Source organism: Dermacentor andersoni, chromosome 5 (assembly GCF_023375885.2).
Source record: "Dermacentor andersoni chromosome 5, qqDerAnde1_hic_scaffold, whole genome shotgun sequence".
Taxonomy (NCBI): domain Eukaryota; kingdom Metazoa; phylum Arthropoda; class Arachnida; order Ixodida; family Ixodidae; genus Dermacentor; species Dermacentor andersoni.
This window is the reverse complement of record NC_092818.1, coordinates 94,063,940-94,090,867: the sequence shown is the minus strand read 5'-3', so window position 1 is coordinate 94,090,867 and position 26,928 is coordinate 94,063,940. Positions and strand designations below refer to the sequence as shown.

Genomic DNA, 26,928 nt, shown 5'->3' with positions numbered 1-26,928 from the left:
TTGTGTTCGTGCACCTCTAGTTGCCACTTTGTGCCCCTGCAAGCAGTCAATTCATCCTAAGTGGAAATTTGTTTACCAGTGACATGACGAAACTTGTAGTACATACAGCCTGTCAGGCACATGAGTCTAGTACAACTTCCCCAAACATGTACACTTCAACAAAAACATAAAGACAGCAGCTATAAAAGGGAGCCAGGTGTATAACAAATTTTTCTCATTCTGTGCCTGTAATGCATGAATGGCTGTGCCATCCATCATCTTGGGTATGTGGCATGCTCCTTGCCAACATACACAGACTTCCATTTTTGTAAACGAAAGGCACAGTTTCCAGTATGCCACCGAGCTATCTTGCATTGTATGGTATAGATGATCTTGAAGGGGCAGCGCAATAAGACGAAGACAGAAGGCAGGAACACACAGGTGTTCAACCAGTACCACCTCGCCCAAATGTCGATCCTTCTACAGTATAGATAATCATTACTAAAAAATTTTCATGAAAGGCTGCCTCTGCATAAAAAAAGATGTACTGTATTTTCCAGACTATAAGTCGCATTTTCTCCACGAAATTTTTCTCTGTGCGTCTTATACAGCGGTGTGACTTATAATGAATAAATCCATGCACGTTGGCAAGACCTATATGAGCATTCTTTTTTTCCTGAGCATGCTACACCAAGAAGCAATACAAGTGACAGGCCTACAACGTCCTTAAATGTTGCTCAAAGGCCAACAACAGTCACCTGGTGACGACACTGGCTGAAATACCTGGAATTTTGACTGTGTCAGAGCTTGAGGTCATCCAATAGATTTGAGTGAAATGAGATAAATGTTGGTTTTTCGCACCTGAGAGGAGTATTAGATGAAGTATTTTTTTTTTGCGCTAGAAGTTGTAGTTTGTAACAATTTTGTTTAGGGAAATTTAGTGCCTTGAAATAGGTACTGTAAGTACGTCATTTTGCCATGAGTGTACAAGCGTGTATAATCATGTTTCATTGTGCCAATTGAGTTAAAATAGGCACATGTTATACACCAGTGCAGCTTACATAGCAATATTTCCTTCGAAACTTGCGATAAGTGGGGGGTGCAACTTAAACAAAGATGTAAGTTATGGTTGGAAAAATACAGCAGGTTCAGCAATGGTGTCAGGTGGGCACAGATGTGCAGGATAAAAGTACGCACTTTTTCACCGGCGTTACTTTGCTTGTACTGCTTTACTTGCAGTTAGGACAGAAGTTCACGGGAAGATGGATGTTGAAATTAACAAGCAGAGGTAGAACAAGGAATGTCGCTGGAGCCAACGTTTTGGCAAGGGGTCTTGTCTATTCCACCACTGTTCATTTACAAACAGTTAATCATAGTAGAAGTTGCCAGAGCAAGCATTAATATTATTTTATTAAGTTTCACACACACAGTGTTTCACTACTGGTCAAGCTGCCGTTGGCTGCAGCCAACAGATATGTTAGTTAGCCAGGAAAATTCAGTTCCGAGCTGAGGCCCAACCCTAATTTTATAAATGTGACCAAGCTGATTTTACACAAGCACCAGAGAAATGTTGCACTCACCAGTTGTTGGCCTTGTCACCTGCTAGTCGTGTGCAATGAATACGAGACTGCTGGCCGGCTCCAATGCCAATCACCTACACAAGTGGAATGCACACAATACTGCAGGCCTTTTTGGGATGATGCATTGTTGGAGGGACATCACAGAGATGAATGCATAGCATAGGAGTAAAACTCATGCTACCTCTAGATTTACCAGTTCACTGCACAGTTTCGAAGTTCTACAACCCAACATACATATTTAAGCTCAGCTACACTGTATACATGTCAAGGCAGAAAACTATAGGCCAAAGACGAAACCGAGGCAAGTATGACTGATAATTGGGCAAATTGTTTGACATACATCATGGAAAATGCGGTGCAGCAAAATGAACAGGACAGGACAACCCAGTGATAATCCCATGTGCTTCCTGTTGTCCTGTGTGTTTCATTGTGCTTGAAGGGAAACACCTTTTATTCTTTAATATATAAAAACTTGCATATTCTGGCTAATTTTACGAATGGATATTTGCTGAGCAGATACATTTTATATACTGTTGCTTGCTTAAGCATTTGGAGACAAGAGAGAAGAGTGGAGCACTTCAGATTACTATATGTTGTCACCAGGGACATTGGACAGCTCAGCGACTAAAACAATTTGAGAAAATCATGGGAATTCCAACAATCATGTCAATATTGAGAATAGTCACTGAACTTTAATGAAAAGTAAATAAAATTACAGTTGACCACTGAATAAGAAATAAGTTTTTCTTTTTCATTCCTTGCGCATGTGCATGTGAAACATGTGTGGGTGCATGAATCTCAAGCACCATGCCAACTCAGCCCTTGCAAAATACCTAGTTTCATGTTCCTGATGGGCACAGAACAGAATGGCTCATACATTTGGTTACCATATAGGTTACCTTAGGATAGCAGGTGTACTGCAACAATAACAGCAGCTTTCACAATTCATAGGACAAAAATGTTTACTATGGAATGTGCAAGTGGACCATATGTGCAAATATAGTTTGCTGCTTTCCTTATGGATGCAAATACCATGCCGAAAAACATTTGCAACACCTATTAAATGGCCCCATGGCAAAGCACCTACCTGTCCATCCTTTGCATAGCAGACAGAGTTGGACTGGGTGTACTTGAGGGCTATTGTGGCCACAATCAGATCACGGATGGCAGCCTCTGGCAGCTGGGTAGAAGGGCGCAAGCAAACAGTCAAACTATAGCGCCACATACAGCTGAACTCTAGCCATCTCTGCTTTCATTTGAAAGTCCCCAAACGCACCAGCTGTCCGACACATGACAAAATTGACAAAACAGTTTTTGACCACATAACAAAGTTGCCTCTGGTAGACCTCACATTACTCAGTTCTCCAACCTCCCAACTTTTTATACAGCCTTTCCTTTTACAATTCCTCAAACCATTCACACTCATGGACAGGCCAAGGACATGGCAGCAACTGTGCCTTAAAAAGAATAAGTATAAACGTGCCAACCAATCGATTCATCCTCTCATAGGATGTGCATCAGTCAGCTTCTCACATGCCAGACGATCACTACCGCTCATTGGCACCTCCTAGCATGTACATGCATGCATTGGCATTCTCCCATCACTAAACTGCCTCATTGACCTTTCTTTCTGCAGGAAGAGAGAGCCCCGCACTATGCTTACACAGCACATCGACCCACACAGCCAAAGTTTACCAGCGCCGGCCTATGCAAGTAAAATGTTCTGGCATGTATCACTTTTTTCCAGCTATAACTTTTCACTTCAATGCTTCCCCATGCTTTGCGTGCACGTGTGTACGTGTGTTCAGAGAGTTTTCTAATTATTGACGCTACCTGTTTACTGTCAAAGCACACAGAAGCACTCTCCATGCCTGTGAGAGACAAATAGAACTCCTTGCCAAGTGCGGATAGATGAAGAGTTGGTGCAGCAAAGTTCTCTTACATTTTTTTCTGGTCACTAAATAAAGTTTACCGTGTAGGCAATCATAGACACACCAGGAAAAATGTGCAAAGCGTGCAGCTAGCTCCATCTGTTGACTGCACTTCTGTATTTGGAGTTCTGTCTCCACGTTTGCCCTATCACCTGAAAGGCAGCTCACAGCCTTAAACACAAGCATTCAAAACTACAAAACAGACTAACACTCACACTTTTGTTCTTTGACACAATGTTGGAGAAGAGAGCACGATCGATCTTGGCGTCGTTGCGGCGTTGTTCAAGTGTCAGGCCAAACAACGTGCGGGATTCCATGGCAGTTGGCTCGTAGCTTGCATCAATCTAGCAAAAAAGCAGAAAATATGTGTTTTTGTTGGGATGCAACGTGTCCTTAATGCATTCACTGTCCCCAAAGCTCTGCTGAGACAGATGTTGCCAGCAAAGGTGTTGCTATTGGGGTCACCATAGGGGTCAGGAGCGTGCATGCTGACTGGCCTAGTTCGAATTATTCGGCGAAGGTAAATGTTGTTATCTAAATAACGAAATTTGAGTCCACAGAAATGCATGAGTGCTGGCTGGGACCTTTGGCCTCGATTGAATTAACCGAAGCCGAAGTGATGGAAGTCTACTGTATCACAAGTGGAACAGATTTGCACAGCCTCCTTGACCACTGTGCACTATTGTTATTACAATGCAATGTATTGCACAACGATGGGTTTGTCCCGGCTTGCGAGAAATTGAATACACTGCACACGAACGTCCATCCACTACAACGCCTGAACTTTTCCTTCTGTGTAAAACTTTGCCATCAAAGTAGTGGCTTGGCAAGAGCACACTTCAAAACGAACTTTCCCACTAGCTCACGAAAGTGTGCAATTACACACCTGAAACATACTGCTCATGAGCAAACATTATGCATGCACATCCACCTATGAAACAGATGTCATCAACACACAGTAGCTGGCCACTTGCTTCACTTGCTGGTGTGTTTGAAATAACATGTGCTCTCTTGGGCATTGAAACATGCATAACGGGAATTCTCACCTTGAGCACGCAGTAGTTGCCACCCTTCTTCTTGGCCAAAATCGCCAGAGCTTCATCCGAGTAGCTAGGTGCGATGACGCCATCAGACACCTGTAGGAAACACCAGCAAGCCACGAAAGGAATAAGTTGAAACTGCACAATGAACGACATTGCAGCAGATGCAGTGACTGCATGTCTGTGCCTGTTGGAGAAAGCAATCAGGCAAAGACTGTGTATATTCCAAATTGTATTCATGCGTTCTGCATAGGTTTGCCTTGCAGTGGGTAAAATCTTTCCGGGAGATTTTCAAGTGCATGAATCGGCCAAGAGGGGAGAGGGGGGAGGGGGGACAGCAAAGGGACCTATGATAGTATTCGCCTGCTGAAGAGGTTGCGAATTTGCCTCGCAACATTTGATCTCCTGTAACATTCAGAGACAACTATGAAAGACTGCTATAATTCTAACAGGCTGAGCACATTGATAAAGGCAGAATATAATGATTGCCCAGGTTTCTAGTTCACTTATGACGAAATACTTTCGAATGGCTGCGCTTGAGAGATACGTCAACTTTACAGCTAGCTAGCACGAAAGGCACTGAAGGGTGAAGCTGAGTGCTATTGCAAGAAATTGAGATTTTAGAGGCTGAACACCTGCACACACCTCACGCGACACAATTCTGGCTGTTGCCACATCACACTCATCCGACAGGGCCAGGAAATCACCAAAGGAGGACATGCGATCCGCACCTGCGAACATTGATCAATGCCAAAAATGAATTAGAGTTTATTCCATCTGATCTCAGTGGCAATATTTAGAAATTGTTAAAGAACAGAGCCTTGTAAAAAGTCAAGGGGTATAAAACTTGCAGTTATTTACTTTATGAATTGATTACTTGAGTGGATAATTACTAACCACTCAAATGTTTGTTTTCCTGCTTTCATATCTTCTAAAGCTTTCTTGAAATTGTCATGCAGATAGCCAAATGTACAGAAGATAAAATCTGAGAATAATGCATAGCATACAAGGTTGCATAGTCAAAAAGAAGCTGGTGGAAGATGAAAAAAAAATGAAGAAAATTCTGCATGATATACACGTGTCGTGGTAAGCTTTTCAGTACAAACATGACGTGTTTCACTGATTCATTCACTGATGTGTTTATCCTCCTAAGATGCCTTGCACAATATATTGCACAATGCCTTCAATTCTTCTTTCAAAGTTCACTCGGCAGCGATTACTCAAAATATTCATTGTGAATATGAATTTCGGTTAATGTGGAACTGTATGGAAATGGTTTACTCATATACTTGCCATCCGCTTTCGAGAAATTTGACACTAAATTGATCTCGACGTCTGCATTGTCACAGGCGGTGGAAAGCAACCTTGAAGTATATTTCAAATTCTTTGAGATTGCGCGAAAATCAAAGATGCAGCAGCAACATTGCAATGTACAGCATATAGAATAATTTTCATCAGTACATTTAGGCAATGAAACGCAGTTTTTACCATAACAGACATGAGCAGAGGGTTACTTCTGCCACATACACGGGGATGCAACTTTTGGCATCTAACCATGGTATATAAATTTCCAAATATGCCTCTGACGTTCGTAACATATCGATAGACAATGAAAACTAGCTTGAAAAGCAACTTTGTCCCATAGCTGCATTCAGATTTCTGGAGGTTATGACACGTTCTCACTGATGCACTTAATGTGGCGACCAGTATGTTGCTTGGGAATGTTTGCACAGCACTCACCTCGGGCTCTGGCATAAGCGGTGGCAATTGGGGTCAGCTCATCGAAGAGGTCGTCCACCATGCAAAGCTTGGCCTCATCTCGTGACAGCGGCACACCCACGGCCGCACCTGTGCACGGGGGCAACTTGAAGTTTGTGCAGCTTGAAATATTGCATGCGAGAGGAGCATTACAAGCAACTCTGGCCAAGATTTACACTTCCCAACTTTCAGGAAGAGTTGCACGGCAGGCAGCATGATCTCATCTGATTTCTTCTTCGACGATTCACAAGTTCATCAATAATTTCATTGCTCATCCTGCTCGAATGGCTAAGTCCATCCTACAAAGCAGAAATGTATTACTACTACTATTCTGTAGGTCCATCCACAGATCAAGATGACTGACGGGTCGGAAATTATGCTTCTGCCATTACTCCTGCCTGATAAATTCGCAAAGCACAAGAGACTGTTACTAACCCTACCATGCAAAATCATGCATGATCTATACTCTACAGCTAGGCTATGCATCTGAAAACAAGGAAAGGCATCACAGAACATAGTACAAAAAAGTACAGGCAAAAAGGGCAGAGAAATATACATTTACTCTCCAGTCCTGTACTATCTGCTGCCTTGATATAGTATAATCTTCAGCAGAAAATTTCTGGAATATTGTTCCAGTTATTAATGTTGCCTTTTGGGACAACTCACACCGTAAGTTCATTGTAATTGCACTCATTTCACTCACAAGCTTCACTCACAAGTACACATGATACATAGTATTATTGCACTCATTTCACTCACAAGCTTCACTCACAAGTACACATGATACATAGTATTCTACTGGTATAGCCACCCATTTTGCTTACACCAAACTGACAGCAACCCTCCCACATTTTCGTGATTTCACGTATTGCACTGTATGTATTCTTGCACAGGCAATGAAACAGTCAAAAAGAAAGGCTTGCAAATTACAGTTCTCTTTATTTGTTAACACTGCAGCACCTGAATCACCGTGTGAACAACAAGTACAGGACATAGGCTGGCATACGCTAACTCTCCTGCTGCGACCCAGATACAGACTTCCAGTTCTAGCTCACTCCAAGTTTTCTCATAGCTTTTTGCACGACTGTCACGAAATTGCAGAAAATTTTACGTGTGCTAAAGTCTTGTATACTTTCAAGTAACAATTCTATACACACCCGGAAGCACTGCCATTGGTTACAAGCTTTATTGAGAAAGCAGACAGTCGGCATTAGAAAAAAAAAAATGCTACCTTGCACCTCCATGATGGTTTACACCATCTACAGCATTTCTAGCAACAAATTTTGTACAGAAAGTATGATATAGATATGTTTTAGTTATGCGCATTAGTATGCTCTTGCTGGAAAAAGTGTCATTTACACAGCCAATGTTACGTGTAATGATGAGCCATCAGCTGAAACAAGCTGATACATTGGGCAGCCCATCATTCTCATGTTGCTTAAATTACATCGCTCAAGAAACATGCACACCCCTTCATGTGCCAGTGAATTAAGCTTTCACCACATTTCTAGCATAATTTGAATCATGAAAAGCACCCAGATGCGGAAGGGATTCTCAATTTTAATTTCTTTAGAGAGTTTTGTCAAGCTTGCAGAGTGTACCTCACACGAGAACTGTCCACAGGAACACCAGGTATGAGAACATCAACCACTATTTCATGTCTAGCATACTTAGAAAGAACCTAACCAGCCACTTGAAAAATATGCCTGGCGTAAGACACTGACATACAGTGGATGAAGTGAACCAGCTACATGAAAGCATTACAACACCGAGAGTAAACACCCAACCACCTTCTTTTCAACTAGTTTCCCTAGTAGACATTATACATATTCAAACTTTCAACACATTTAAAATATAATTATTTGTCGACAACACTTTTACGCTTAAAGCACCTTTTTCGCATGCACAATCGTGCTCGCTCGCAGTGCTTGAAGGGGATAGACACTATCGCCACATTTCTCTCCGAGCTCTTGGGAAGTGCTTAGACAACTATGACACAGGAATTTGAGGGCTCTCAACAATGACTCACCTGCAGGGCTGACGTGCTTGAATGAGGTTGCTGCAGGGATTCCCAGGGCAGCCTTGAGCTCCTTGACCAGCTGCCAGGCGTTGAGGGCGTCGCAGAGGTTGATGAAGCCCGGGGAGCCGTTGAGCACTGCACGTACCCCACAAAATGCCTCAGCGTCACCAAAAAGCAGGGTTCTGCTCTAGGAAGCGAGCACAACTGACCTTCAAACCTCATCGACACTCACATATGTTTGCTCAACAAGCCGAAGCAACAGCTACGGGAAATGCCATGCCTCAATGCTGCAAGTTACAACTCTGCAACTCCCTCTATACTGTAGCACAGCACCTGAGCACTATCCTAGAGAATCTTAGGGCTAGTCAAAATGCAAAAAGTATCCAGAATGCATTAGGTGTGTAGTAATGTTCGAGATTTTGTACATGGACAGATTTTTTTTTTTAAGAAGCATGGCAAGTTGGGCAAGTTGGTATGTGTTTATCGTGGATGTAATACTCAACACGACAGGGTTAAATATTGAAAGAGAAAGAAGACAGACCCTGTCACGCTGAGTATTACTACCGCTGCATTCTTTTTTTTTGAAGGTTGTGTAAACAGTTAATTTCTTGCACAAGTCTTTAATACATGGCACAGTAAATATGAAAATCCCGTACATAATTGGCCAGAAGCAAGCACTGCAATACCAAATAGATTTCACAGACCAAATATCTTGTGATGAAGATGCATGTTTCCAGCTACCATAATGTTATGCCTTTTCTGTTTCGGGGTGTCACTTTTTGTTCAAAAGTGTTCACTAGTCTTTAAAAGCATGATGTTTCTTAATCACGAAATTCTCCAAAATTACCTGCCATTCTCCAAGTTACTGCCAGTCTCAGCAGAGACCTTAGGCAGGAGTGCGGAATACACTGCATTTGAAAGGTACACATTATACAATGATTCTTATAAACGATTTAAAATATTTATGCAACTTCAATATTTTGTGTTCAGCTTGAGGTTATAGTAGGCATTTACAGTCTTGTTGGGATTTTTAAACTGTACACAGGAAAAGATCCGAGTGAGCAGGAAGCTTTTTTATTGTTAACAAAGGAAAATGGAAATTAAAGCGGAAAATACAAAACTGCTGCCAGCAGCTGCTGAGCGCACAACCCTCCGTACATGTTTATAAATACATGTACATAAATATCCAAGAAAGTGAACGGAGATACAGCTATTGCCAAGTTCCATTCAGGGAATGCCACACACAAACACACACACTACACAGAGGTTGTGGTTTCAGCTCCCAATGACAGCCAGTTGTCTTCCACTTTGATGCCCCTTTTCTTTCATTAAGAATGTGGGGACCATCACAAATTTGCCCCTCAGCGTAATTCAACAGTAACTTTATTTCTTTAGTAGCTCAGGTCTAGCTAGTACTGGAACTGGGTTGTGCAAAGCACTTGCCATCGCGTTTCTGTGCCACGATGTGCTCTCGAACCACACCCATGCCATCAAACCACACCCATGCCATCAAACCACACCCATGCATACATCTTACTTCCTCAGTGTACCACTTCTGCGTCTCCTTCTCAGCAGCACTAAGTTCTCACCTCATGGGCGAAACTCGTCTGCGCACGGAGCCGCTCACTTTCATAAGCAAATTGTTGCTAGGCAATGTCACATGCACGTTAACTATCTCAAAGCACCAGCTTGCATGGGGGTGGGTAAGTGGCAAGGTTCCGTTATTCCACGCTTTCATCCGAGGTGTAATTGGCAGAGAATCCGGCTATTGCACCGAGGAACCCTGGTTCAAACAACCACCACTGGACGCATTTACTTTCTGCTAAACAGTTCCTAAATAAGGCAAGACTGAAACCAAGCTTTTGCACCTGTCTTTTCCTTCTCATTCAAGTCTTATCTTATGCCAGTCTTAACCTATATCACGAAACAACTAGCCCAGCAGCATGTATTAGTTCGACAGAGACCTACCTACCCATTTACTGCAAAGTGCCTGATAAGAGTTAAATTTGCACTGTGCTTCCCTTAGCTTTAACGCTTGTTGGCTTCGTGCAGTTGTTACTAAATAAGCCGATCGTTCTTGGTTGCTCCGTATCTTCGCATTCATACCAGTGAGTGGCAGCTTCGGCAGGTTAGTGCAGAGCTGGGCGGGAACCTGGTGTGGATTGGTGCCGTAGCGGAGGGGCAGGCAGGCCACGCCGGTCAGGTACTGCTTCCTGAAGTAGTCTGAGATTGCCGCGTCATACTGGGCCGTGTGGAGGAATGCCTGCACAAATCACAGGAAGCACCGAGATAAATTAGGAAGACCTACATACCAAAACTTTGCAAAATGACACCAATGCCACCTACCGACTATCTGCTTCTTTCTTTCTTTTTCTTTTTTTTAATTAAAGAGAAAGTGACACAAGGCCCCTACCGTTACTACATTTGCTGCTTAGAGGTGGACCTCAGTACTGTGACGAAGCCATGTTTATTTCTCTACACAGCACAGTTCTTTCACTGATACAGCAAAAGCTCATTATAATGAAGTCACATCCGACATAAAAGTACCTTCACTATATGCATATCCTATAGTATTAGTTGCAACGTACGTGCCCAACAGAAAAGTTTATCAGTTCTATCAGAAAACTAAAATAATTTATGCCTGTCCTAAAGATATAATGCTGTGCTGCTGTTTCCTGCTAAGTATTCTGATTAATCCCAAAATAGTACAAAGCATGACAGAGTTTCAATGTTCAGCAAAAAGTTCTGAAAAGTTTCACAAAGAGTTGTATCATCCTTTTATGTGGTCTTTATGACAAACAAACACAATTTAATGAGAAGACAGGATTGAGATGCTCAGTTGATTATGTTTCTATGACTCCTTTCATCTTTGACTGACATTTCATGTCATATAATGACTTGGCTAAGCCAAGTAAAACAAAGCATGATGGTATTGATTGGATTCAGAAGATAGTGCTGAAAAATTCATTAAAAATTAAGCTGTACAGTTGTTATATATAGTCTTTATAAGAGACAAACTTTGACAAGAAGACAGATTAATATGCCTGCTGATGTTTAATACTCTATCCTATTTTATCTAATCCTATTTTCTACCAAGTATAAGTTCTATATATATATATATTACTTCAGCTAGCGCAGATCTTAAAATGAATAAAAAGGCTGGATTGCTGTCACCTCAAACTTTCTTCAGTCAAATGGCTCAAACATCACAAAACAACAATGTGCGAACCTTCACAGCCAGCCGTTTTCTTGTTTCCAGACTTGTTTGACGGGTCGGCGACGACAGCAACTCCTGGGCAACCCTAGGAACCAACAAAGGCTATACTCAGCATGCGTTAGTGTGTTAAATTTCCCTGCGCCTAACGTAAAAACCTTCGCAGACTCTACTGTGGCTTACATCTACATAATGCAAAGTATTGAATCCATCTCAGCGGGTTGAAATTATTGGCTACCTTTGCCAAATAATTAATCACGTAGGAAATTATTCAGGGTGATCTATTCTACGTGTTAAGGTCAAATCCAAATGCGCAAGCATCGAAATGCTCTGGCTCGCACATGAGAAATTCTTAAGGGTGTTCTATTTCACTTGTTGACACAGGTGTTCATGGCATATTTACAAAACACATACACACACACATTATTCAGAACATCAGGGCTACCAGGAGCAGATACCCAGTGGTCCCACTTATGCACAATTTTAGACTGCATTATCTCCAGGATCGACCATTCACAAAAATGATACATTCGCAAAAATAGGCTAAGTTGCTGAATAACGTTTCACATTAAAAAAAAAATTAAATTGTGGGGTTTAACGGCCCAAAGCTGTACAGTCAGTTATGAGGCACACTGTAGTAGGGGGCTCCAGGTTAATTTTGACCGCCTGGGGGTCTTTAACGTACACCTAAATTTAAGTGCACAAGCATTTTTTTTATATTGGCCCCAAGAATTATACGCAACTGTGGTAGCCCACGACCTTGTGCTCGGCAGCAGAACACTAATGCCACTACGGTGAGTCGCTGTCTGATATACTGTTTGATTTGCATGAACAAGCATCTTGGTGAACAACTTTTAAGGTATGACAGAAAAAGGAGCCCACTAGAGGAAACCCCAAGTGAAATTCTGTATTCCTAAAAATTCGCTCATATAATCTTTGTCAGTAAGCTAGGGAAACTAGGGAAACCATGACTTGGCACCCTCTCCGCATATTGTGCTGTGGAAATATTGTGTTTATCAGTCACTTTTATTGGAACAAGAACAATATCGGGGTTTGTGAGAAGATATTTACATGTGCCTACTTAGCACAAGATTGTGCTTGATACATAAATTATAGTAAGTAAAGGAGTGCGAGTTCTATATGACAAAGCACACATGTTATTAAGTATTGCCCCTGCCCCATACCGTAAATTTTCTACCCTTGATTATAAGATGCTTTGCAGAGAGCATTCCTTTTTCTCTTTTTGGCTCCTATAACAGTCTAGTCCTTGCTCAAACAGGCAACATACCTGATTACCTACCCCTATTTTTAGGGCTCTGTGAAGTGAAATGAAGGAAACATTCAATTTGTGGTATGCTCGTCATTTTTCAAAGAGAGGAATGATATGCAGTCAGTGAAAATAACTTACACATCATAGTCAGCAGGGTCACAGATGATTGTAACACGCTCGTGGTTTTTCGCAGCGGCCCTCAGAAGAGTGACGCCACCTAGGAAAAGAATTAGTTCAGAATTATGCATTGTTTTTTAGATTTTATCATATTCGAGTGAAGCTTTAGCATTAGCAAACCGTAGATACGTCGGTTCACTTGAAGCACACCTATCCTAAAGCCATTGTGCCACTTTGACTTCCTAGTATCATGCCTGCCCAATTTTACAGGTTGCTTTCTTTTTTTTGTTTCTTAATGACAAGTTGATCATTTCATTTACAGCAACCCAGGAAAACAAATCACGTGTTAGAGGGGCCCTGAAACACTCTTCTAACTAATTATAGAATGACAACACTATTAAGTTCCATCACCTCATGAATCTCCTGCCGCAATAATTTTTCAAATCCTTCAAGCACAAGTGAAGTTAGATGTAATTATCGGACCGATCAGAGACTTTCTGTCTCCTTTCATTTCCACTAGCATGCTGGGAGCTACGCAGGAGAGATGGTAAGGGGGCACAATGGAGCGAGGCCCCGTTAGTTCCACCCAAAGGTAGAACGAGAGATGGCTTGTGGCGGCACCCCATGGCAGCCGCAGTATCTACGCTACTCTTTTCATCTTGGAGGCAATGCATAGCAGACACAGCAACGCACAAATGTCGTGTTTAGATTGCAGTGCCATGATGAAACGGCCTTTCTGTCTGAGATAGCAGACATATATATCTTCAGTTATTTAACTCAAATTAGCAATAACTGTATTACTGAGAATGTTCTTGCGATCATCAAATCAGCCAATAGCTGTTGTGGGCCTATCTGTTGGCAATGAGGCTGCAGGACGACATTGTAGAAGCGAGAGCAAGTGATTTTTCACTGCTTTTGACGAAAGATTGTGAATTCCATGCTGCATGCAGTACAATAATATTTGGCTCACATGTTCACAGGAGCCCCATTAACAGATCGGCAAAATTTTATTAGAATACTCAAAAAGTGTTTCAGGGCCCCTTTAAGAGCTTTGCCGTTTCTGGCTGAAAATTTTGAAAACAGGCCTTTCAGCTCTGTGCTAGACAATAAAAGCTGTCCTCCAGGTCACCAGTCATCTGTAGTAATTCCTTAAGTCTCGTGAGCTCTGAAGTGCTCTTCAGTGTCCCCACACCCTGTACCCCAGCGTGAAAAGTAAAACTGCAGCATGCCACAGACGAACCTCCTAGGAACAGCAACCAACCGAACACTTTCCTCTTTTTCTTGCTGATCAGTTTTATTCCTTATTCATCAAGCTAAATGTAATGCTGCCTATGCTGTGTATGCTCTCAAAGAATTAGGCAAACTGCAAGAACAAGCACCTATCCCGGCTTTTCCAAGTGGCTCTGCTTTTTACAAAAGCAAGCTTGGAGGATCTTGCAAACATTTCAAAGAAGCAAGAGATGCATCAACATGAGGACATTGAACCGTGCTTGCCTCCTCTCACCACTCTGCCCTCCTCTTGTTCTTCTGCAAGGTTTAATCGCATGCTCATGTCATTTCTCATTTTGATGCAGCATTTAGCTATGAAGCAGCTCATGGTTCACACATAAATAAAGCTCGGCTGACTAATGCTTATTTATCACACACTTTCGCTCCTGCTGCCTGCACACACACAAAGAAAAAATATCAAGAAATTTTGACTACAATGAAAGTGTCAGTTACACACGCAGTGTGCTTCGCAGAAACTAGCAGTGAAAGCAGTGAAAGCAGCGGTGGATGAACTTGCAAAACCATGACTGTTTCTGTAACTCTGCTTTCTGCCAACAATCCTGTTAGGTTGCCTTCAAAAAAGAGTATCAACAGTATTGTAGACATATGTGCAAGTTATAGGCCCGGATTTATTTCTGCCTTGTTTTCCCACTATTGTAATTCAAGGTGCAGGTATACTGTACTTGTTCGATTCTAGGCCAATGCTTTTCTTAAAAAGGGGGGATAAAAAGATCATGCGTCGGCTTATATTCGAGGATTTGGCCCATGTGGCTGTTTGGTTGCATCGAGCGCACGTCGGGGCAGGTGGCAAGCTCGATTGCGACTACATGAGAAGGACATCCTGGCTGCCGCCATCATGCACATGTTTAGGAAGCGTTGTATTTCCAATGGGCTGGACGGTACAGAAGACAAAGCATTATCGGAGGAGTATAGCTACAATGAACTCAGTGATCTCAATGTGCATGACTGTGATGAATGAGCGGTTGCATGCAGTGAGCTGCAGCAGATTCGACATGTGTCGCATGTTCAACATAAACATCGTTTGAGACTTCAAAAGGTTAGGTCTTTTGGCCAGTTTGCATTAGAGGACATCTTTTTTTCTTTCGGCTTTTCAATTTTAATTCGTCAGCTTAGAATTGGGGTCGGCTTAGGTCCGAGTAAATATGGTACTATGCGGGATGTTTGCGAAGAGCAGCTTGCATGAGCCCGCTTCCCTTTGTGTACGCACCAATATCCACTTGCTCCACAGCTTCAGCCACAGTGGTGTTTGGCTTCGAGATGGCCTCCACAAAGGGGTACAGGTTGCACACGACCACGCTGCACGCAACACACAGGTGAATCATTGAGAACAGCAATAGATTTTTTTAATGACAGTGCCAAAGCATCATTGCAAGTGATATGTACCTTTTCGAGCTTAAAGCAGGTTGTAAAAGAAAATTTAAAGGTAGGTAACATAAAATCAGCTAAATCTGTACACCATTCTATCATTCAACAACAAAGCCACTCAGTTCCTTCAACAACAGTTCTCAAAAGAAAAAAATATTAAATATACTAAAGCTGTAGGGACCTTCACTATGACACTTACTTTATGTGCATTAAGTGAATTAATTAGGGGTGTGCAAATACCGAACAGTACATTTCGAATCAACTATCAAATCGAATCAAGAATGAAGCCAGATATCGAATCAAACATCAGACATCACGAAGTTTACTACAAAGTTTAATGCCTGGTTAATGGTGTACATGTTCTATCGCAATCTTTTATTTCATAGAAATTTTTTTTTCCAGTTTCCAGTTTTCCTCTAAAATTCAAAAGGGTTTTCTTAGCGTCATGGGCAGGTAGGTTTTGTGGGTTATCATCAGCTTGTGAAGATTGATCTGAGCGACAGACAAAATCGCAGACTGCATATCACATGAATTAATGATCACTTTGCCTGAATTAAGCCATCGTTGGCACTGTGCGGATTGACTTCAGTCGCACCAATGGTAAAGAGCACAGGCATTTTAATCGTCAGTTTCAAGATCATTTGCCACCTGTCAAAGGTTCTAAAATCAGGAGGGCCATGGCAAGTTTGCATGAGGCTAGAGTAACTTATGCCAAAATGCGGGAGCAATGCTAAGAAATCTTCGCTTTAAGATGTAATACTTGAGCTAGGATAAGCAATAACAGAGGCACTCAAGGAAATGCTATGCTAGTTGTACTCATTCTACACAGAAACATTTGTTCAAAATATTCCATGCAAAAGTGAAAATGCCACCCATGCACCTTACCTAACATATTCAAAACTCTGCTTCTTCATGTCAGCTAGGTCGCTGTCGATCTTTCGTGCCAGGATACCTAATCAGAAGACAAGAAAAATCAAAGGCATAGTATGAAACAAAGAACTGCACACCCTAGCTCGTTGCCACTGATTACCAGAACGTGCCGGAACTGCTGGAAAACGTGTGGATTAATTGCTAGCAGCTCAGTTTGAATTGCTGCTTAAGACAGACGACAGTCAACCAAAAACAATTGGGAAAGTTCGATTGGGACAAGTGTGCCACTAAAGTTCCAGACTGATGTAGCCCAAGAAAAGATGGTGCAAAATGTGGAGTGCACTAACTGTTGTGCATGAAAGCGGTAACCTGTGATATTAGTCTGCACTCACCTCCATGAACAGCTGGGTGCAGTGTCTTGACTCGACCCCCCAGCATCTCAGGGGCCCCTGTCACTTCAGATACATCCCTGTAAACATAGCAAAGAAAATTTTTAAAAATGAAACGAGGTGTGGTTACCTTGTCATTCAAAAACTAATGATGTGGCAGTCAGGAAGCAGTGTAGACAGAAGATCATAAACAATATTTCTTTTACTCTGATAGCTCTCCCTATATATAGCTGCATCGGCAAGTAAAGGCATGGTAGAAAGCTAAGTGCAAAGAGCTAAACTTTTAACTTCTGTGAGATCAATTGATTGATTAATTGACGGGTTAACATCCCAAAGTGACAGACATATAGGCTATGATAGATGCCACAGTGGAGGGCTTGGGATGAATTTGAATCCATCATTGAACCACCATGGCAGGCCAACTTATGTGAGCAAACGTAATTTATAACAGTATGGTCTTTGTAAGCAAAGTACTACAAATCTGCCACTGGTATAAATCCTAGCCCCCAAAATAAAAAAAAATGAAAAGAAACATTTTCCAAATACTACTAGTTCCAGCTTTACTACTCAGAAAGAGATGTCATTGAAACACCCCATGTAATGGCTATTTTCATTAAAGCAAAACAAGTTGTGTCTCTGCTTGTGAACAACAAATGAAGGGGCTAGTGCTTCTTAAGTAACACAGCTCAAACAAAGACGCTGACTGGAATGACAGAAGCAACAGGACAGACGCTGCTTACCTGACCGGCAGGCCAATGTCACGAATGGCCTTCGCTGTGCCCCCTGATGCCACCAAGCGCAAACCCGCCTGCTGCAGCTTGCGGGCCAGGTCCAGAAGACCCGTCTTGTTTGACACACTTAGAATGGCTGCACAATGTCACAACGTAAAGAAGTGGTGTAATGAATGTCATGCCCAAGAGCAAGATATGTTTAATTACCCTGACACTTAACACACTACTGTGCACCTTGTTACAGATTCACACCAGCCGAGCCAATATGAATGAGATTGCAGTTTTGTGTTTCACTGTTTATGTGCATATGAAATCACTATAACTCAGGCTTGAAATGAAATATTTACTGAGTCAAAAAAAAGAAAAAGAACAAGCTCTTTAAAGGGTCTGGCTTTTATGTGTGCCCAAGCACAATTCAAATCAACAGGGGTTCTAGTTCCAGAGGAAGCAGTAGAGGTGCATACCCCTACCACTTTCATAACAGGTGGGGGTGGTATAAGGCCCCTAGGCCTGAGGGCTGATCTCTGTCTAATATAGTAGCTCCACAAGGCCTGAACACCATTACACATCAAGAAAAATAAAAACAACTGTTCACCTCTATGTAAAAAAAAACAATTAAGTGTTACATCAGTAAAATAATCAGTACAATATATTTAGTGATTGGTTTGCTGAACTATCCACAACTGAAAACGGAAGATCAGCTTGCTTGTCACATCTCAAAGATACTGAAAGAGAACTCCTCACACCCTCTCACACTCTTTTTAAACTCAATAGCACCAATGTGGGAAGTGTTTTGCAGATACAAAGGTTATGGGGAGGGAATGGAGAGGGTATGTTAAGCCGGTTACTTGGCTGTGCTACTGAATTTAGAGCACAGGAGATTGACAACAAACTGAAGTGCTACTGCATGAAAGTGTTGCCTCTAGAAATAAAGCAATATTTCCAGCGTGCCAAGACTGATAGCAACGTCACACATGTCACTCGAAAATTCAAGAACCAAAGCCAAGTGATTTGCTTTCTCCTTTCCACTGCTGGTTCTTTCCACACTACACATCCACGCCATTTATCTGTTGTTGTAATAAGATGGGAAAAAATGGGCTAATCAAGGCATGGTCACTTTTGGTGCCCGTGGGCAGCGCAGATATTACAACTAGCTTATAGGAAGTTGAACAAAAATATAAGCCATTGTTAACAATAGCAACTGCTGCCATACTTAATAGGTTTTTTCAATTACTTGTTTTAATAGCTTGTGATGATTGTACCATTACTGAAAAGGTAACTTTATGGCTCCCGTCGAAAGCCAGGCAGGAAATCGGCTCCCACTGTAAGCAAGTGACACCACTAGGTTTTCCTTTGGTGGCATTTTAGAATTTCTTTTTTTCCATGCTGGCTTTCAACATTGCATGTGCATGGCATAGCTAGCGCGTCCTTTTAGTTGGCCAAACCGTAATCACATTGTTTCCATGACCCACATGCCCATTTGTTTCTGCAGAAATTAAGTGTGTGTCCCATTACCTGGAAGTTACCCGCTGGTGCACTTTGGTATAACATTCAAAAAGAAAACAACTATTTGCATGTTGGACACAGGACATAGATTTGATGTAATTGCCATATTTAAATAAAAGAAATGCACTAGGATTCTTCATCACTACTGCTAGTGCTTTGCGAGTGTTAGGAGTTGAATAAACATTTAGACAACCTCCATGCAAGTACCCAAAGCAGCTGTGGAGGTTACGCAAGGTGCTATAGTTTGAGGAGTAGCCTATGGATGGATGGACAGATGGAAACATTGAGAGCGCAAACAAACAATACAGTGTACCACTTCAAAAAGAACTAGAGAGACAATGGTATCTTGAATTTCATTGTACTCTTAAGTGCTGGCAAGGGGAATGCTTCAAAAGCACTTTACGAAATGTCATGAAGCAAAATGTTGAGTGATGTGTGAAAACAGCACAGGTAGAAACAGAGATAGTGGAGATAAGTAAAACAGCAGGTACATTGACCTTCTAGAAAGTAATTTTCCAAATAAAAAAAATTTGTCAGAAAATTGTTTTGCAACAAAGCAAAAAAAAATTATTTAAGTGCAATAAAGCCTTCGCATTCAAAATGAAGGAGAGATTAGCAGCAGGACCTGTGCAAGACTGAAATAATTGGTTGGATATTTCAGTCGTTCAGCACAACCAGAAGTAAACTGAAGGAGAGATCTGGACAAACCCAGTAGATAAGCACTGCTCTATAGAATCTAAGTGCTTTAAATCAGACTTGTAGGGTAACGAGTCACATGTAATTGATTACTTGTAATCAGTTAAGTTTTTGATAATGTTGTAATATATCAGTTACTCTGTTTACTCAGAAGCCCTCTCTGTAATTCATTTACTTTTTTTAGTAACCAATTACATGTAACCAGGTACATTTTGATGAAACAGACTATAACAGGCATTGCAGCCTTCTGCACATTAAATTTGGTGGGAATTACATTGTCCAAAAGAATGGATATATACTTGTACACGGGCTACATCCTTCCCACATTCAGCATACTACAGCTAGGTCTCGATCACCCGAATAAGGCAGGCTTGCAGATATGCGCACCTCTCTTTGAAGTGCGACCTCCGAGCTTTTTCCTTACATGAAGTTTCTCTCTCTCTCTTGGAAGCAACTTTAAGCAGTCTTCATAAGCGCTAAGAGATGCTGCTTAATTCTTCTTCACTTAGTGCATTCTACGACCTCTCTGATATTGACAAAAGATTTTGGCCATTAAATGTACGTTTTTTACTTATTTTTGTGTGTAACACATGAACAGTAATATTAGGGCTGAATAATATGCAGCTTTATATTAAATTGGCAGAACAGATTTGCCCACCTTTTCAAGGAATGCGAAGGTTTGCTGGTGTCCATTACAATTAGTCTGTACGGCTAACAAGTGAAGGGAACCGGGTGGAAATCTACCACATATTAGGCAACAAATTGAAATGGCGCCTCTGACTCGATGGCGATGGTGGCCTCTTCGGACATTGATGCCAGGGAATTACCTATGGATTAAAAAAAATTTTTTTTTTTCACTGGCCTTATTGGGAGTGCCTTCCCCTCACCCCAGCGACAATGAAGTGCTGTGCTTCATAAAGAAACTAGACATGAACCGCCGTGGCATTGAGTAAACACTGACAATCTTGTGGCCAAGGTGTTTATAGGTTACAACACAGCCCTTCACTCCAGTGCGCACATAGAGTGAGCTTTCAGCATCGCAGCAAGTGTATTCACAAGAAAATGAGGAAAGATACAAAGCAAATTTTTACAAGCAATCCATAGTGAAGATAAACAATGTGTGAAATGCTGTGGAGAGAGCATTGAAAGAGCCAGGCCAGCTCACTCTGTTTATTGTGCACCTATGCAATGTTAATAACTGTACCAAGGAAAGTGATTTTAGTAATTGGAGACGATAATCAAGTACATTTTTTGAAGTAATTGTAACGTAATCGCTTACTTTTTTCTGTAACGTGTACAAGTCTGCTTTAGATAAGGACATCCAAGGTTCAGAAGATGCAAGTGGCTGAAGTGAGCCTGCTGAAATTGCTATGTCAGATTCTACACGACTATGTGCAGGGAAAAGTCAAGGTTGCAGGTATCCCAGCAGGAATTCAGAGGGAAGACATCCAAGTCAGTCCAGTAATGAAGAGACAGAAAATAACTTACACCAAAATAAAAAATTTAATGACAGTCAACTTTCAACAGGATATTGGCATAAGGAGAGATGTAGCATTCAAGCGCAATAAGTGACACAGACAAGGAAAAAGAAAACAGACACATACACAAAAGCAATGTGTGTGTCCACTTGTGTCTCCAAGGCCTAGCCTTATTACGCGTGTATGTTCTTCAGTATTTCCTACTAACAAGGCCGAACCTATAAGCTTGCCTAAGATACAAGACAAAAGAATATGGAGGATGGTCTCAAAACCACCACAAAGCTGTGAAAGAGTATGGGGAAGGGACTCGTAAGAAAAAAAGCAACTACACACATAATGATTGAGTATATATTGTAGTATAAGAATAACAAGCTGAAGACTTGAAGACTATAAGTTGAATATGTATACAATGTGGTTATTTTGCTTAATTTCACAACTGTACTGTCATTTCCCATACTTTCACCGTTACATTCTAAGTTGAGTTTATTATGTACTGTACAATATCAAAGTCATGGCAGAGCTGTAGGCACATTCTTTGAGAGGCAAGACTGGGATGGTTCAGCCACATAAGAAGACATTAGAGCTATGTTGGGACGAAGCCAGAGTCAGCGACGAATGAAGGGTAAACAAGGCCAGCATTATTATTCAGGGCAACATAATGTCAAAATCATCAAGCTGCATCGATGCTGTGAAGTTAAATGACGAGGCAAAGCAAAAGAAGCTGGCATGTGAATGTTAGATGATTGGTATTATTTATGGTATTGTGAGTGAAGTTTTAGGAGGTGAGATGTGCAGTAGAAAATAATGGCCATGAGAGCACAGAGTACATGTGATGACTTAATGGCCATGAAAACACACAGTATACATGATTATGTAATGGTAATTACTTTTACCATTCCCAGCTAGGTTTATGTATGCACTTCATGATATGTAATTGAAAGAACTTTCAGAACGAGGTAGTTCTTATTAAAAAGAAAATTGTAAATTAAGCCGAACATCTTGACTCAAAAATTAATGTTTGCAGCGATTACATCGTTTTGCAATTTGATATAACGCACCTGGAGAAAATACTTCAGGGCATATATGCTTAAAAACATAGTTAATTTCTCTCCCCTTCTCTTTTTCCGAGTGATGAGCCAAGGAAGAACAACTCGATCTGCGCCACCCCCTCTTTCTACTACGCACGACGAGAAAATTAATTCGCTCGGCGAATGAAGCTGGAATTCTTGCCCAGAGGAAGCACAAGAACGAAGCGGTCACCGAGCGGTCGAGAACGTACTCAAGGTCATTCTCGCGGCTTCCCGCGCAAGCGCGGGGCGATAATTTGCTACGATTGGCGCTATCTCATTCTGCCGCAGCCGTTAACCGAGCGTAACGCTTTTTGCCCAATTGCAAATTACCGCAGCGTTCTTAGTCCAAATGCAAGAATGATATAGTGCACACACGTTAATTCACTCGCCTCCGACCGTGGGAACAAATCAAAACCACGCGCAAACAGTGCATTCGCTCAACGAGCGCAAGAGAGCTCGCGCTCCGGCACCACTTGTTTTCACTTTCGCGTTTGCATACAGGAAAACAATAATTGGAAAAAAACTCGCGCTTCACGCGCACGCTAAAGGATCCGCTCAAACAAACTGTAGCAACGCCGCTGGAAAATTTAAGCAACACACGTATGCATGCGTGCTTTTATATTCAGTACGTCGCAGACATGCACCGAAGTTGAACATGTGACGCTCTTGAAGTGCAAAATAGAATTCAACTTTTTTTAATGCTTTTTTTTAAAGCGTATATTTTGACGGTACTCCAGTAAATTCCTCCGTCAAGAACTAATACACGTTGCCAGATTTAGCAGCTATAGGTGCATTTGCTACAACATGTGATCGCCGCGCGATAAGCTCATTACCACGCCCACCTGCGTAATGACAGAATGAGAATGTGCGTACCGAGCTCCCCAGTCGATGCCATCGTGCTCGCTCGTCTTCCAGGAGGAAAAGTGATCTCGCCGAGCCGGTGACACAAGGTCTGCGGCCAGCGAAAACCTTGCGAGTGCCAGCGGCGAGGAGGATACACATGGGACGAGCCTTTTGCAAGATAATCAGCAGATAGCCGGCCTCCCGAGAGAGGTATTGGACTGATCCGAAGGAGTGTAGCGCTTAATTTCACGAATGCCATGCAGTTTAACGTTCTAGAAAAGCGCAAGCAGCTTAAATGCCGCGCCTCGTACCGTTTATTTCTACTTAGTTAACCCTCAATAAACAAAAAACGCAAAACAAAAAATACAAACTGGGCAGCATTTAGAAATGAATGATTTTATATACCGCAAAATTCCATTCCCGGCAGCGCGGCGCCGTGGCTTAGTTGGTTAAAGCGCCTGTCTAGTAAACAGGAGATCGTGGGTTCGAATCCCACCGGTGCCTCGTGTCTGTCTTTTTTATTTTGTTCTTTCTTGCACCTTTTTCTTATTTAATGAAAAGGAATATACAACTACTACACTTTTCTATTTCATAGGGAGGAATCGGCAACGTAAACATGAATGGAAGCATGCAAATGAAAACGGACGCGCCCAATTTGCACCTGCAAAGGTCGCTAAATATACACGTTTGTTCCTAGGTAACGTCATCTGCAAAAATAAAGAAAGGGAAATACCCAAAACGTAAAAGGTCCACGTCTGCCACAGCACCACTGAATTGACCTTCGATTAATGGAATGCTACTTTTATTCCACATTCACTGTGTACTCTTTTCATACCAAAGGTGCTCAACGAGCCTCATAGTACGCTATGCTTTTTACTTTAATACACGATGTTCTCTCACAAGTGACCCCAACCGCAAAAGTCTGCATTCATGAAAGCTCAATCTGTGAGAAAACGAAATTTCTGCGCAGTCCCCCTCGAATCTAAAGGAAGGTCACCTCTCTCCTCATCCAAGTCCTTGTCCTTGTGGCGAGGTCGCGAGTACGATTTAGGTTTTCTGGGAATTTCAGTGCTTTGAAAACTTTTTGCGGTGTAGGCTATATACGTAGACTGGGGGCAATATTAGGGGTCCACGCGTATAGTGCAGGGAAGGAGGCGTGCAAGCGTGAAATGCAGGATGAAAGCGTCAAGCAACAAACGGAACAAAACTCCGTAGCCTGTCCAGACAGCGCTAGGCGTCGCAAGGTCGCTATGTGGGAGCGCAGTCTGTTCACGTATGTATCTTATCAGGGGAGACAGCAGACCATCCAACTGGCGTGACACCGTGGAGCAGGGTCTTTCCCGATTCTTGATACGTTATCTTTACGACACGCTCTCTCGAGTCGGGTCAACAGCCGCTCGCAAAGAGCTGTTTCGTCGGGCGGCAGGGCTTGGCTGATAAGGTGAAGGAGAGAGAATTGGACACCACAGTGCTCTACAGCGCCAGACGCGAACAGAGTAGACGTCTTCCGCAAAATCTGCATTACTGGCCGCATAAACAGCTTACACCTGCTTCGTTGATTGATTTTTCTTCTTTTTTTCATCAATCCGCCTTCAACTGCCTTACACATATATGTGAACTTCTAGTTCAACTCGGCTAGATAATTTCACTCATGTCTGGCCTCTAATCGACTTTCCTTGTCACGTTAAGCCTGTCACATTTTAATTAAACATGTAGTACTTGTTTTAAGGTACATATGTTGCAGTTGCTGTGATTTCTCAATAAGGAATACACATGTGGTTGAAATCCCGAGTCGACCACTCAGTGTCGAAGTGTGCGAATACGGTCGAACGTACCACGTCGATCATATATGACACGGTTGATACGAGTTTCTGTGGGATACGATCTTCGAAACAAGTCCCGACCAGAATGCATTAAGTACAACGTAGTACGTGTCCTGTTTCGGGACGACTCGGACGCTGTCTCGAGCCGCGGTGACAAAATGACATAAATTTCTGAGCCACCCATGGGGCGGCACGTAAATTTAAATCTCACATGCTGCCGGCAAGTTACACGCCAGATTCTGGGAAGTCCAGCAGCGTCCGGTGGTGGGGCCCCAAGATCCAACTGTCTACATCTGGTTGCCGGCCTGGGGATGGTCCACATCGAAGCAGGTGTTTCTGGCGGATGGCGTGTAGAAAGGGGCAAGTGCCGAGGAGGTGACCGTGTGTGCACCTCGCAGACAGGAGCGGGACAGAACGGGCAGGTATCGCTGATAGAGGCACGGTACTGTGCCGACCACGATCAGGTTACCGCAGGGGTAAGGGTGACACGGAGGCGTAACCTTCGTACCAATTAAGACCTCTTCTCAGCGCGCTAGGGCGCCAGGGGGGTCGGTGCCACACGGTGGCAGACGTGCTCGCGTGGCGCGCCACAGGTGTTCTTTTTCTGTGAGGACCCTTGTCTCCCGAGAGGTGGGGGCCGATTGAAGTGAACGAGTTTTGTTATGACTTGCTGCATCCACTAAGGCTTGTGTGGGACGTGCATTGCGACGTATCCATTGTACACGTATACTGTAACGGGTAATTGCTCAACTGTGTCCTGAAACTCATGTGCCAAAACGTCGGAATTCATAACACGCCGCACACAACGTACGGCAGCTGAGGAATCGGTGAAGATGTCAATGCACCTACTAGACGGAAGAAGGAGCGGACAGAGGATGGATATTGCGTCTCGGATTGCCACGAGCTCCGCCTGTGTCGACAGCCAGGCAGGGGAGCAAGCATACGAGCAGATTGCTATTTCTGTCAATATTTCCGGAGAAGCGACCGCCGTGGTGACGTGATCATCACTTACACTAGCGTCGACATACGCTACATGTCTGCGGGAAGGGCTCGCACTCGTAGTTGATGAGCTATTTTCTATTACACTGGACTCTAAGGTGGCCAACGGAACGTGTGCGTAGGCGAGTCAGAGGCCGATTGTCCGTAACTTGCTGATAAAGCCTCGGTGGTCGTGGCGGGCAGGAATCACGGGGCACCACCGAACCCTCTGCCATATACTTTTCAAGAGCTGCGGCTTCAGGGATATGACGGTACTTTGCGGAACGAGCTTGGTGACGCTGGTGAACCGGTTCGTCTGGCGTATTTAATTGCGCTTCGGCCTGGAGGGCGTGAATGGGCGTAATTTGTGGGAGGCCCGTAATAACACGCACTGCTGCTCGATTGGCAGATTCCAAGCGGTCTCACTCTGCGCAGGTCATGTGGTGAAATTGGGCTTGGTATATCAATCTTGGCTGTAACACAGTACGTATGAGGAGGCGGGCGATGGTGGTTGTGGCACCACCTGACTTTTGAGAAATCCTGCGGATGAGTTGCAGCATTCGGTATGTCTTCTGACGTGCTGTGGGAATCCAGGGGCCGGCGGAGCCGGAATCGTACAGGTCCAGGCCGAGGACTCGGAGTGAGTTGACGACTAGAATTCTGCTTCCGTGCAAAAAAAAAAAAAAAAAAAAAGGACGACAGCGGTGATGTTAAACGCATGGCGACCGCGCGCATTCGCGACAGGAAGTAGAGCCATCTTTTGATGCGACAACGTGAGTACTACAAAAGAACGCCATTGATCTTGTGGGGATTTGGGGAATTCGACGCGCCATTGCGCGGGCGCATTTCACCCATGTCTGCAATCCTTTTTGCCACGTCGTCCTTGCTCCGAACCAGTTTTGGCGGTGGCGCTCCACTTGCGCTGGTTCGCGGTGAGGGCGGAGCTAGTGACGTCACGGAGCGGCCCCGGGTGGCTACTG

The 26,928-nt window shown here is 42.9% G+C and overlaps 1 protein-coding gene and 1 non-coding gene across 2 annotated transcripts in view; one reads left to right on the top strand and one right to left on the bottom strand.

Moving 5' to 3' along the window:
* LOC126530891 (bifunctional purine biosynthesis protein ATIC) overlaps positions 1-23,349 on the bottom strand; it is a 31,816-nt gene extending 8,467 nt beyond the window's left edge. The window contains exons 1-15 of the mRNA XM_050178213.3: positions 23,178-23,349; positions 17,564-17,690; positions 16,827-16,903; positions 16,450-16,516; positions 15,407-15,495; positions 12,931-13,009; positions 11,538-11,610; positions 10,415-10,571; positions 8,318-8,443; positions 6,271-6,378; positions 5,176-5,261; positions 4,537-4,626; positions 3,706-3,834; positions 2,647-2,739; positions 1,560-1,633 (exon numbers count right to left, since the gene is read on the bottom strand). Of these exons, the coding sequence (XP_050034170.2) occupies positions 1,560-1,633; positions 2,647-2,739; positions 3,706-3,834; positions 4,537-4,626; positions 5,176-5,261; positions 6,271-6,378; positions 8,318-8,443; positions 10,415-10,571; positions 11,538-11,610; positions 12,931-13,009; positions 15,407-15,495; positions 16,450-16,516; positions 16,827-16,903; positions 17,564-17,690; positions 23,178-23,199 (1,397 nt within the window). The 5' untranslated portion in view covers positions 23,200-23,349. The remainder of the gene's footprint in view (positions 1-1,559; positions 1,634-2,646; positions 2,740-3,705; positions 3,835-4,536; positions 4,627-5,175; positions 5,262-6,270; positions 6,379-8,317; positions 8,444-10,414; positions 10,572-11,537; positions 11,611-12,930; positions 13,010-15,406; positions 15,496-16,449; positions 16,517-16,826; positions 16,904-17,563; positions 17,691-23,177) is intronic.
* A 228-nt stretch (positions 23,350-23,577) lies between these two features.
* TRNAT-AGU (transfer RNA threonine (anticodon AGU)) lies at positions 23,578-23,651 on the top strand. Its single transcript has one exon. It is a non-coding gene; the product is annotated as a tRNA-Thr (tRNA).
* The last annotated feature ends 3,277 nt before the right edge of the window (positions 23,652-26,928 follow it).